We start from the raw sequence: 14,030 nt of genomic DNA on the forward strand, positions 1-14,030 counted from the left end.
ATACTGTATTCATGTACAGTATTCATTAGATTTCCTTTATTTTTGATTAATATTTTCTTACATTCTAAGGCCAGAAGAGACCATCATGATAATTTCGTCTGACCTCCTGCACTTTGCAGGCCACAGAACCTCATTCACCCACTCCTGGCACAGACCCCTAACCTCTGGCTGAGTTACTGAAGTCCTCAAATCATGATCTGAAGACTTCAACTTACAGAGAATCCACCATTTATTCTAGTTTAAACCAGGAAGTGCCCTGTGTCCCATGCTGCAGAGAAAGGTGAAAACGTTCAGGTCTCTGCCAATCTGACCTGGGGAAAAATCCTTCCCAATCCTAAATACGGTGATCAGTTGAACGCTGAGCATGTGGGCAAGACCCACCAGTCAGACACCTGGAAACAAATTCTCTGTGGTAACTCAGAGCCATCCCCATCTAGTGCCCCATCTCCAGCTGTTGCTATTAGCAGTCATAGATGGCCCACATGCCATTGTAGGCAATCTCATCCCGTTAGTGCTTTTCACAGTGTCATTTAAGTGGAACAAAATCTTGATAACATTCGACCTCCAATGGTTGGTATAGGTCCAGTTAGACTCCAGTATACTCTTCTCTAAAACTGCCTACTTCCCATCAGGTTTTTATGGTTAGCTCCAAAGTGCCTGAGTCACTTCAGAAAACGTAACCCCAAGTCTCCCTACAAGGTTGGTATTATTATCCTCATTACACAGATGGGGAAAGTGAGGCTCTGACAGATTAACCTGTTATTTGCCTAACGTCACACAAAGTCTGTAGGAGTCCAGAATAGAACCCAGCTCTGCTCCTTAAACACAAGGCTATCATTCCTGCCTTAGGGGCTTGCTTGTTTGTACCTCTTGAGATTGCACCATTGATTCTGAATGGGCTACGTATGTATCTTGTCTCCAAAGAAGAAGAGATATGGCTACCTTTCTCTCTGCTGTGTGAGCAAGGGAGAAATCTCAGCAGTCTGCATCTACCTCTTCCTTTTCAGCTTCCTTCTTCTTCAGAGTTCAGCTACTGGAGGATGGTGTGGGACCCCAGGAGAGGATTTGTCATCCCCTCTCCTCCTTTCCACTTCTTCAAAGGCATACTCATGTGTACAACCAAAGTAAACGGAATTGAGTCGTCATCCTACTACATGCCACAGAAAGTGGGTGAGTGACCCCTGTGTGCTGAGCAGTAACTGCTACTCAGTGAAACAGAAATAATTCTAGTGCTGTGCTAAGCTTGTGGTTATTATTCCTTGGTTAGCCTAGTTCCAAGCTAACTCTTGGGGTTTATAGCTGGTATGTATTAAAGATGAGTCAAAACTGGAACATTTTCTGTACACCCACCTTCCCCTTTGAGCTTTGGTGGTTCAGATCAAATAGTACTTGGATCTGATCCACCCCTGGTTTTGAAAAATTGCCCATTGTAGAGATGGGACAGAACTGGAATATTTTCCTCAAATCCCACCAAAGCTTTGTTGGTTTGGATAAAGTGGAACCTACATTCTAGTAACCACTGCTTTGGGATATGCAAATCCAAGCAGTGGCCTTGTCTGCCCATTTCTGGTATTTGTGGAACTTACAAGATCATGATATAAAATCTCATGTAAATGCTCATTTGCAAACCTCATGGTTTTTGTTTGGTTTCTCTTGGCACTTTACCACATGCTCTCCATTGTGTTTCGAGATGGGCTCCAGTTGTTGAAGTCATCTCTGGATTTTGAACACTGAGGTGGTTTGGGACTGAGGCTTTATTTGAGTCCATTTCTAATAATGTGCTCCTTGTTTTGTGTCTATTTTCTTCACCTCCTCATAAATTTTAAATTTTACTAGGCAAGGTTCACTGTGACTTCATTTCCACTAGGTCATGGCACCCTTCTCAACAATTAGCTTTAGCTTAAAACAACAGGCAAGGAAATGTGTATGGCAGCCAAATGGAGGTTCTGGATAGCTCTTTTTTTAGTGCTTTAAGTAATTATTTGCTACATATGTCACAGAATCAAAGATAGGAAGGCCTGTTAGGTCATCGGACCCCCGCTTAAGGGCCAATGTAGGTTCCACCACTATTCTCTTTAATAGGGAAGCACCCTGACTTAGTAGATAGTGCACTAGACTGGACTGAGGAGTTCTATTCCCTGCTCTGCCAGTGGCCAGCTGTGTGACCATGTGCAAGTCACTTGCCATCTCTGTACCTCTGCTTCCCCAGCTATAAAATGGGGGTGATAATGGTACTGACCTCCTTTGCAATGTGCCATGTAAGAACGAGGTAGTAGTCTTACTATCTTACTGTGCTCAGGAGTGTGCTAGATACTTCACACCGTAGATAAAAGGACGTTATCCCTACCCCAAGGAGTTTAACGAGCTAACGTCAGACATGATGCATTGAGGGGGTAATAAGACAGTAGGGCCAAGATTTTCAAACTTGAGTAGGGGCTTAGGAGTGCCCGGTGTGAAGAGAAGCTGGTTTTCAGAGGGCGGGCACTCAGCACTTTGTGGAAATCAGGCCCTTTTCTATTATCCCCAAACCGAAGCACCCAGCGGCACTAGTCACTTTTGAAAATTGCAGCCTAGGCAGGGATGAAGAGAGTACGAACAAGGACGATATCAGTGTGATTATGTGGCCAGTGATCGAGAGCTGGAGTCCCAAATGAAGGAGTAAAGAAGAGTTTAAGTCCAGAAGGGAACATACTACAATCATCCTGTCTGGCCTCCTGCATAACCCAGACAATAGACCAATGAGATTAAGGTTCCTACATAAGTGATCTTATTTTCAAAAGTGCCTGAGTGCCCAGCAGCTCCCACCGAGGTCAGTAGCAGGCTAATTTCCTACAGTCCTCACAGGAGGTGCAAGATCTTGAGAAGGATTTGGAATTTGGGTCTCCTCTTAAATTCAGTTGAAGCAGATTAGCGTGAAGTTTTACCTTTGTTCTTTTCATTTTCAGAGAGCAGAATACAGAACCTGGCTCTGAAAGCAAACCCCAGAAAGCTGTTGGTCGGAGATACCCTCAACGTGGAATGCAGCGCAGAGACCTTTCCCAATGGACGGATTGAATTTGAATGGCAGTATCCTAGTGGGAGAGTGAGTAGCTGACAATTTAAGGCTGCCTCTGGTTGGATTACAGTAGTCAACTGTATGGAAATGAAAGTTCTGTTCTTATGGTTTAGTAAGTCCTAATTTTGCTTTTATTTGTCATTCTTAAAACAAGCAATGAGAGAGCCACAAATGACTGTCTTTTCAGTTCAGATGAGCTGAAAACCCAGGATGCTTGTGTGAACTCTCTGAGCCTCTTGGTTTGGCAAAATTGGGCTGCAAATCTCCTCACTGGATTTTTGCAACATCACCAGGAATTTTTGCTTCTGCGGGGAAAGAATAGCCTTTCCCACATACTTCAGCCCCCCGTATGATCCTAGCTGACAACAGGGAATCGAGCAGCCGCAGATGTAGCAGACTGTCTGATCATTCAACTATCCATAAATCTAGGCATCTGTGCACTGTATAAAAATGAATCAAAAACTAAATGGCTTTTCTCAAGACTCACTAAAAATTTGATTCAGGTTCTAAGTGAGGATTCAGGCTCTGCTAGTGGAGTGTAGGGCAGGGGGGACATTTGGGGTTTGACCCGTAAGAGTGCTGAGACTTCCTGCGAGGTGCTAAGCCCCTTCAGCACCCTCTTGGGAATCACAGGGGTGAAGCCTGTGTAGTATCAAGTCTTGTTCAGGGTTGGTTCATTCATCCCTAATTAAATCTCTGCTCTTGCTAGCTGCTGAGTGCCCTGCATTCTCATTTAAGTCACTGGCAGCGGCATGTGGATTGAGCCCTAAAACTAACAGCTCTTAACAATAGGGTTAATAAGTATTTCTAAGAAGCAGCAATTCTAAAAGTTCTCCTTGCCGAGAAAGAGCCCAAAGATCGGTGTCCCAATTCAATACAATTTAAAAAATATTCCATTTCTGTCCTGTACAAACCCCTACATTCGATGATTTCTGGGTTTCTGCAGCCTTGCACAGAAAACAAGAATGTTCCATGTTATCTAATGACTTGGGACACCTCAAAAGGTTTCTTGGCAAAACTAGTGAAAGAAAATTTTTTAAAAAGAAAAGAAAAGAAAAATAACAAAAACTACAGCCTGGGTTGGAAATACCTATTGAATTTTATCAGGATGATACCACTGTGATTCTACAGAATTTTCTTTTTGAAATCTATAGAATGAAATAGAAGTTGATCTTTCTATTGTCTTTCCTTGAACCATCCGCTAGAATTCTATGTAGGACGTGTACACATCCCTATTAAATTTTATAGAGTCAAAATTTCTATTGAAATTTACAATTCTGTATTAGGTTCTATAGGGCTTTTCCATTGGGATGTGGTTACTAAATAGATCTTTTACTATTTAACATATTAATTTTTCTTCCCCAGACAGACTGATACTGACCAAGAATTAAATGTACACTACAGCTGGGAGTCCCAAAATAACATGGGTGAAATCCTGGCCCTACAGAAGTCAATGGGAGCTTTGCCATTGATTTCAACAGGGTCAAGATTTTAGCTCCTGATTGGTTCTGTCCACGGATTTACCCACTTGCTTGGTACTAGTGAAGAGCTACTTGATTTCATTAGTTTATAGGTCTATGGATATTAAAAGCTCTCGGGGCAGCAGTCAGGCAGCCTTCAGCGGCATGCCTGCAGGAAGTCTGACTGTCCCACGGCTTCAGCAGCAATTCGGCTCGCAGGACCGGCAGATCACCCACAGAAATGCTGCCGAATCTGCGTGACTGCCATGCTTGGGGCTGCAAAAAACATGGAGCTACCCCTGCCTACTCTCTGTGGGGAAAGTGTAAATGTTTCAGCCGAAGTCTTTGGAGTTTATATCTCTTAATTGAAGGGTATTTGAAACAGAATAAGCAAAAAGTTGACCCTTTTCTTTTTCTCTTTCTTCTGTCACCCAGGATCATAAGCCTACACGAACTTTGAACAAAAGTCAGGTGGTATATAAAGCCTTCAGTAACCTGACCATCCAGAATGTTACCATGGAAGACACTGGCTTGTATATATGCAGAGCAGTCAACGTAACAGGACTGGAGACCAATGTAATGATACTGAAGGCCAATGTAACAGTCACAGTATACAGTAAGTTCTGTATCTAAATCAGAATAGTGTCTGGGAAGCAGGACTGTTAAGGAGATGGACACATTTAATATGTAGGTGTCCATTAGCACTGACACCAGCTAGTATACAGTCACAAGAATGGCCTATCAGTCCTCAAGCTTTAGGACATAAACCAGTGGTGGCCACCTGAGGCCCGCGGGCTGCAAGCGGCCCATCGGAGTAATCCACTGGCAGGCCGCCAGACAGTTTGTTTCCATTTGCAGGGCCTCCCGCAGCTCCCAGTGGCTGCGGTTAACTGTTCCCGGCCAATGGTAGCTGCGGGAAGTGGCTGTGCAAATAAAAGCAAACTGTCTGGTGGCCCACCAGCGGATTAACCTGAGGGACTGCAGGTTGCCCATCACTGATATGGGGTCAGGAAGAAATGTTTTCAACAAAATGTATTATAATGTTATGGGAAGGTTATGTCTTCTGCTTAACCACGCAGTACTGGTCTTTGTTAGCAACAGGATATGGGACAGTAGAGACATTAATTTGTTCTGGTTTAGCTGTTTTTATCCTCATATGTTTTTGAAAAGAGTAAACTTCTGAAAATGGGATGTACTGGAATTCATCTATTTAGTCATGAGTCACTTATATCACAGGGGGTCACACTGGCTTTGTGTATGGGTAGGCCAGCATTTTCAAAAGCGTCAGCGTCCCCAGCTGGGACCAGATTTTCAAAAGAGCTAAGCAAATTGGGTGCTGAGCACCTCTGAAAGTCTGGCCCCCCATAGTGGGGGCTCTGCCCTCGAAAATCTGGCTCTTTGAGGTGAAAAAAATCAACCTTTGTCAAGAGAGGCCCCAGTTATTGCAAATATTTCCCATTCCATGGATAACGTGGGTTATCGTCAGATACCATTGTGTAGTAGCTGTTGGGGGTGGTTAATTTTTTAAATGGCCACCACTGCCACTAGAACCGAAATGTGCGGCGAGAGCCTGCCTCTAGTTCTGGTACATGTGTACAGAACAGATACAGCTATGGCTGACGCTTACTGGCAGCTTGTCATTCCATTCAATTGTCTGTAGCTTCTCCTGATCTACCATGCTGCAACCCATGCCAGAGCACATTGTATTTAGGGCTGCAAGTATTTATAGCCTGACAAGAATTTTCCATGGTATGACTTTTTTTTTTAAATATTTGTTTAAGACAAAGCTTTCCTGAGAGTTTCCTATAAGAAAGGACCCTACTACGAGGGGGTAGCAGGACATAAGTTACTGAAACTAGCTGTGAAGGTGGATGCCTTTCCCCGCCCCAGTGTTACCTGGTGAGTATCAACCTCTTGTGCAGGATCAGGAAAATGTGATCTTCTGAAAGGGATAAGAAAAGATATTACGGCCACTTGCTTCAGACATGGCAGACAACATAGCGAGGTGGCTAAACTGCTGGTCTAGGAAACAATGAAATCTGGGTTCTATTATCAGCACTGCCACAGACTCATTGTGTGATATGATCTTGGGCAAGTCACTTCACCCCTCAGTTTCTGCACTGACAGCCTGGGAATAATGATACATCCCTACCCCATAGCAGAAATGCAAGGATCCGCTCAGTCATGTGCCCATAACACACTGAGAACCACAGACAGAAAAGTAGAAGAGAGCATTGTCAGTGTTACCATTAGCAGAGCTGAGCTTAAAAGGAGCCAGTGCCTCCCGGAAAGCTGTGAGAAACATTTTCTGCATGAGAACTTCTGCCACTTCAGCTCATGTTTTTTTCTCTCTGTTCATTTATGACTAAGGACATTCTCCTGAAAGTGGATCTTTTTACAGAAATGTTTATCTGCTCCTGCCACTGCTTCCCCACCTGAAGTCTAATCCATTTGGGAATACTTTCTGCAGCTGCCAGCTGCACAGGGTTAGGACTTTGGTTGCAGGTGGGGAGTCAGGACCAGATGATCTCTGAAGATCCTGTTTTTTAGACAGTAATAAAAAAAATAAAATAAAACGAAGCAAGGGGCATGCAGGAAATACTGATACATCCGCAGAATCATCCCAAAATAGAATAGAGCTCAAATGTTTCTAGAATGCTTCATGAAATCATAGATGCGGGAAAGGCAAAAGACCTATTAGACCTTCCTCTGTCAATGCAAGAAAGTCCTTCATGGCCAGTGCTGCAACAGGTGAACTTTATTATGGCCTTTGTTCCCCCTATGTATTCAATTAAGTGGCTCAAGCAATATCATCTGATGGTTCCACAGAACTCCACCATGTCTCCCCTCAATCCACCAATGCCAAGAATGTGGCATCCATCACACCCCTACACACACACAGAAAGCAAACAAAGGGGAATCATGGCAAAATCCTGTGGGACAATCAAAGGCTACTCCAGTATGACTAAAACACCCCACTATTTAATACAATATGCAGCACTTCAACAACCATAGGAGGCACTAACTTCCATCATCTCCCCTTTGACTTCTTTCTCCCCTCTCCCTCCCCTTCCTGTCTGTCCTTTTTATGGTGGGGGGAAATGTTGGCAAAGACCACCAGCATTCTATCCCCTACTCCATTGCCTAGAAACCAGACAGCTGCTCAAAAGCACGCTCAGATCTGTGAAAGCCCTCTGCCACGCTCAGCGTACCTTGCCATGAAGCTGTGGTGAGTTGGCCCCTCCACAATGCACTTTTGGTTGGCCAACAAGAAGTGCTGAGTCCAAGTGACTCAGTGGCAGGATTGGCAGACTGCAGGAGGAGTAGGTACAGTTTGGGAGGTTGTTTTGTTTTTAAATAGTAAAATTGTATGAAATTCCATGAGGTTCAATTCAAATCATAAGAGAAATTAGCCAGCTGTTGCTGGGGGTGCTTTTTGAAGAGCTGGGGATATTTTATGTGATGAAGTGGAGACTTTCCCCTTTTCTTTCTACAGCAATAGTCATACTTCATGCAGAGGTTGAGAAAGGAAATTCCCATATTTGGGAGTAGTCTAAGACCACCAACATTGTCTGCCCTGTGTGTTCTATGCTGCAGCAGTGAGATGTTGATGTTGGAGTCCTCGTTAGTGCAGTTGTTTAAATTACTGTCCAGGAGACTTTCAAAACTCTCAGGCTGAACACAGTCACATTTCTCCAGCTGGAGTCCCTGAGAAGTTCATCAGCCTGACCTGTGGGTTGTAGTGTCTTGCCCCATCAAATATCTGAAGTCCGAAAGCATCCAAACAACATCACCTCTACTTGCAGGTGGTTTTATCTATGAACTAGAGGAACCTGATTCAGATTCTTCAACCCCACTCTTTGTTGGTGAAGGTTCAAGATCACAAATGCTCCCTGGGAGGAAACAGATTTTAAGAATATCTGTCCAAATAGAATAAAAAAACATCCCCTGCATGTATACAGCCACATTTTCAAAGTGGCGTCAGTCACCTTTAAATTGATTGTAAGCGCCTGAGGCACAGACTTTGGCTGTTCCAGTGCTGTAAGGGGCCATGCACACCCACTGCAATAATAACAGTTAATTATAATCTGTTCCCTTAATTTACTTACTCCAAAACTGTTGGCCCAAGTTTTTGGAAATCCACAATTTGCTGTGCACATTGCTACACTTGCACTGCATATTTGTTATGCTCATCAGAGGGTTAGTTGTCTACCCAATTTGCACATGCAGCTGTTGTTCGCATGTGTCCATCTCAGTTTAAAGCACCTAGAAACTCACTTGTGCAATGGTGGACTCACACTGTTGAGTATGTGACCCAGGGTTTGTGTGTTCAAGTGGTGCTCTCAATACAGAGGCCAGTTACTTACACCACAGAGAGTCCTAGAATGAGCAACTTTCCGATCATCTCTTTTCACTGCTGCTGGCTAAAATATGAGGGAGGGGGAAGAAGCCAATGTATTCCCATCAGTTTGGTGAGGATGGGTAAGGGGAATGCATGTAAGGTTAGTTTTTTCAGTTTAAGCACTGATGGCAGATTGGGATTCCCTACAGATATTCCCATAGGACAGCAATAACACCTAGTTAAATCTGAATTTGGAAAATGGCTAGCCCCTCTTCTGTGTAGGGCTTGCCTGCATGGAGTGCTGACCGTCTTTGTTTGAACTTCCCTCGCTCTTCAAAACAGGTATAAAGATGGCAAGCCAATCAAGGAGAACCACACTTGTTATGTAGCAGATCCAATGAAGTACAAGCTGGCCATAAGGGATTTGAGACCAAAGCATGCTGGGAACTACACCATAGTCCTGAGCAACACTAAACATGGTCTGTATGAGAACCTCACCATCCAGCTAGTAGTGACAGGTAAGCATCTGATGTTTCCAAATAATTCTGTTGCTCTCTCTCATTTCACTTACGATGCCATTTTGCTCACCCGGCCAAGCGGGAACATTGATCAGTCTTTGACATTTCTCTCTGTTTAACTGATATGATGTCAGACTCATAGAGCTCCAACATAGGCTGCCCAGTTTTTTCAGAATTCAGGCTAGGGCAAGGCAGTACTGCTGGATAAGGGCAGACGAGAGTTCCTCAGAGGTGGGAAGGTGAGGGCTGCCCTGTTGCAAAAGCAACACTTAATTCCAGGTCTGTGGGTCCCCTCTAAAGATGATTGTGTGCTCCTGAAGGGTTTTCCTGGGGATTACCTTGAAGTATGTGGGAGTGGAGAACACATCCTGCATAAACTTTGTAGGGTTATGAGGTACTGACCCAGTGCATGCATGGACAGTGGCAGTTCATTCAAGAACCAATTCAATCTAAAAGGGAATGCTGATCGGTTCCAGTCCACATTGCCCTAAGATAGTGGGGGGCACTTTTAGAACTGGGCCTGACATTCCAGATTGCTCTGGTCACTGTAGAAAAATGTATATGTAACAAATAATCCACAGTGTCTGGTCATCTTGTATTAAAATGTATCTTGCAACTGCATCATAGGCTGCTATGTAACACATATCGCAGAGTGTCTGGTAATGGATGGTCACCATATACCACAGTCTTTGGCTGTGGTTCTTCACCCTACAGAGAATTCACATTGCAGATTGTCTGGCCATGGATGGTCACCCTGAAGTGGACACACTCAAGACATGCTCAGTGTCACTCCATGGCTATCTATGCTTAATGCAATTAACATACATGCCAGAATGGCAACGTGACAAGCAAGATGTGTCAAGTTGCCAATGAACCATTACACCTAAGGCACAGAGAGCTTAGGATATTTTCCCTCTCTCTATGATCACTATCATGGCACTGTGTGGAGAAAAGCAATAGTTTGAAAGTGAACAAAGGAAAATTTTGGCTTAATATTGCGGGGAGAGAAATTCCAAAAAAGTGAACTCTATTAGCCTGGGAACTAGTTTCCCAAGAAAAGTACCAGAAGTTCCATCCCTTGGTATATTTCAAACTAGTCTAGACAAAGCAGTGAAGAACAGCCTGAAAGAAGAGGAAAAGGCCCACTCCTATGTCTCAAGTGTCTATTAATCATCCTTCTCTAGACATTCATTTTCAAGAGAGTCCCGGGAAAGCAGAAGCAAGCTATGTGCCTTGATGGGGGTTTTGAGACAGATGAAGAGATAGATACATGAATGACATTTATTAATCTCCATCTCTTGGGAGGTGGAAAAAGGGGCCATTGTTATCCCATTGTGCATCCACTGCCTTGCCACCTCACTTCTATGCCATTTAGCTTGGTGGAAGAGAGAGACTGAATCACGAAGGAGAATAAGAATTTAGTGAAAGTTAGCTTGGCTTTCTTTTGTGCTTCCTGAGTTTCAGTCAGGCTGTAACAAAGAAAAAGTTACTGATGCTGCTTTGTTCTCTTTTCAATAGTGAATGCTTTTCCCCCTTCTCTTTATTATTATTTTTTCTCTCTATGCCAAAAAATATTCCATTATTGTGTGGCATGTGCACTGCAATGCCCCACAACTTCCAGCCATTGTGCAGTTCTTATTTCACCCTTCACAAAGGAGCATTGCCTGATAAGTAAGGAAAGGAATAAAGAGACACTAAGGATAAAATCCTGACCCCATTGGTGTCAATGGCAAAACTCCCTTTGTATTCAGTGGGGCCAGGATTTCACCATAAGTCTTGGTCCCCAAAAATATGTAGTCTACTCTATTCCAACCCTTCACTAAATATATATGTAGAGAACAATCCTACACTAGCAAAGAGATGAACTAGATGTCTTGGTAGGTCTTTTCCAGTCTGGTTTCTGTGATTTTTATTCTTCCTCTATTGAACGGTTATTTGGAGCACATTGTTCGTGAGTTAATCCCAGTTGCTGCCGTTCTGTTTGTTAGTAGAGTAGTATGAATGGATCGTTTTCAGCTTAGCAGTTATTCTTGCAGTGTTCAGTCTGAGTGTGTGCTACATTGGTTACTCTTCATGTATGACTGGTCATCTTGGTCACATGGTATGGTTTCTCCTTCCTGGCTGGATGATACATTTTGAACTGGAAAAGATTGCGTAAAGAACAATGAATAATCAATACTCTTGTCGATGCCTGTCTCCTTGCTTGCATGTGGAAAAGGGTGTTCAGATGAAGAATGGTCATTCCCCCAACATTTATACAAACAAACCTCTGTGTGCACAACTGCTCATGGGTAGCCAAGGAAAAGATGTTTCTGCAGGATTCAGCCATCTATGGCTATTAGCTGTTTTATGCATATTTTCATCTTTGTATGTTATGCACAAGTACACTGTACACACACACACACACAGCCTTATGTGCATTGTTAGCCTTTGTCAGAGATCAACTCAACAGAAGGCATTAACCAGGAATAATTATTGCAGTGAAAAAATGCCATTAATCATGATACAGCAAGTCCAAAAGCTCCAGAAATATTGCTGATTGGTAAAGTGCAGACTGATGTTTCATGTACAGGCAAGGGGAAAAAACAGCAGGTGTTTCTTTTTTGGTAACAAAAGATCATCCCAGAGATGAAGAATGTTCACAGAAAAGTATCTGGCAAAGAGCACAATTGTTTTGAATATGGCAGCTGCAAGTAGTGAGGAAACGAGCCTTGCCATGGATATGACTTACACAAAACTCCCATCAAATCAGCCCTGCCTTCGCCAGTCCCCACTGCCTAGGACTCGTGGCCTCATGAACTTACACAGCACACTTTAGCTCAAGTATTGAATTAAAGGAGAAGATTATTTTGGCCAACCTTATCTGGGCACATGTAGATCGAAAAAGAACATTTTGATCTTGAACTAGAACCTGAATCTCATTTTCAGTTAGAGTGTAGGGTCCATTCCATTGTCAGATCTGGACATTTGTAACTCATTCGCCAAAGAAATTAAATGTGGGGCTTTTGTTAGCTTGAATCTTTACTAAGCAGTATTTGAAACTCCTAAATAAATCACCTGACTCCTTATTGCTTATTGTTCACTACCTTCTAAATAGGGATAAATTGCTGAGAGTTTCAGTAGATAGTTATATGTTGGGTCTTCCATCCAGTAGGATGCCAAAAAACTCTATGGCACTTTATACAGGGAATGGATCCCCTGGCCCAGGATGGACTCACAGCTGCCTCTGACCTGGAAATGGCAATGTTTTGGGAACAGAGATCACAGAATATCAGGGTTGGAAGGGATCTCAGGAGGTCATCTAGTCCAACCCCTTGATTTTTATCTCAGCTCCCTAAACGGCCCCCTGAAGGATTGAACTCACAACCATGGGTTTAGCAAGCTATTCCTCACCCCTATTAATGTCTCTAATTGGAACTGCAGGTGGAATGTCATTACTGGAGCTGGAATTTGAACACAGGGATTGACACACTTCATCAGAAATCTCTCTGGATTTGTAGTGAACACAATGATCAGGGCCTCAGTTTTACATCCCCTCTGAAAGATGGCATCTTCAGCAATGCAGTGTCATGCTGGGACACTGTTTTTGTACCACTTCAGTGGGAAGAGTGCGTATCTTTTCCTGCAGTCTATCTTTGGAGGTGTGGTCTTTACACTTATACTGCAGCAATCAGAATAGTTAGGGCATAAAGTGCACACAGAGAGGTGCACAATAGTACCAAGTACAACATCACCAGCTATTTTCCCCCGAGTCTGAGGTGGCCATAGAATCCACAACTGGCAAGAGAGAAGCAGAGCTACAGGCCAGGCGTCAGCTCACCACAAGCTGGCACAAGCAGATTGTGCATCGTAGCTCCCACTACATCTAAGTTCCCATGACAGACTTCAATGAGAACTAGGCTGACAGCATGCAGAAACGCCACAACCGAAAACAAGCAATTGTTGACTGGCCTGTTAATGAATGACCAATAGGCTCCCACTACCATTCAAGAAAACCCCCTTTAAGAAGTGAGTCCCTCCTTAGTTTATGCCACTGGCCACCCATTTTCCCACCACCCCTGGAGGCAGATGGAATTTAATCTCCCAGGAACACACACACCCCTTGCCGGGTCTCATTGGCTCAGGGTAGGACTCTTGAGTCTCCAGGAGGTAGCTGATCTCCTTTCCAGAATGTTCCTTCTTTACATATTTACACATCAAACACTGTCCAAGAAGCGGCGGGTTGCTGTGATTTTGTTTTGTTTGATTAAATTCTTATTGCGAGCCAAAACTTCAAGAGAATAATGTCCTGAAGAATTTGGAGGGGAGGGAGCAAGGGAAAAGGGTGATCCTAGCAAACAGCTGGCGGCTGCACCTCTGAGCCAGCCAAGAATGAAAAATGTGGGAGAAAAACGGTATTCTAGGCTAGACTACAATGCAAAGGGGGAGGAGAGATCTATTTATGGTCAAGCAGGCTGCATTTCATTCTCACGCTCGCACAAATAATCTGGATTTATCAGGCTTCTTGCTGGGCCCTTTCTGCCACAGGCAGTAGCCTCTTGCCATCATATTTTGAGGGCAGATTGTACTGGAGACTTTAGGTTAACTCACAAAATGGGAGAAATAACCCACCATTATCTTGCCTCTCCCCTATCCTGCTCTCATCTGACTCCTTT

At 43.6% G+C, this 14,030-nt stretch overlaps 1 protein-coding gene across 3 annotated transcripts in view; it reads left to right on the top strand.

Moving 5' to 3' along the window:
* LOC115657414 (vascular endothelial growth factor receptor kdr-like) overlaps positions 1-14,030 on the top strand; it is a 176,628-nt gene that overhangs the window by 76,164 nt on the left and 86,434 nt on the right. For all 3 annotated transcript variants that reach the window (XR_004001972.1, XM_030575231.1, XM_030575232.1), the window contains exons 5-9: positions 1,008-1,170; positions 2,946-3,082; positions 4,951-5,131; positions 6,297-6,414; positions 9,200-9,375. Coding sequence is in view for 2 of the 3 variants with exons in the window: in XM_030575231.1 (XP_030431091.1) it covers positions 1,008-1,170; positions 2,946-3,082; positions 4,951-5,131; positions 6,297-6,414; positions 9,200-9,375 (775 nt within the window). In the remaining variant the exon portion in view is untranslated. The remainder of the gene's footprint in view (positions 1-1,007; positions 1,171-2,945; positions 3,083-4,950; positions 5,132-6,296; positions 6,415-9,199; positions 9,376-14,030) is intronic.

The sequence above is a fragment of the Gopherus evgoodei genome, chromosome 9, assembly GCF_007399415.2.
Source record: "Gopherus evgoodei ecotype Sinaloan lineage chromosome 9, rGopEvg1_v1.p, whole genome shotgun sequence".
NCBI lineage: Eukaryota > Metazoa > Chordata > Testudines > Testudinidae > Gopherus > Gopherus evgoodei.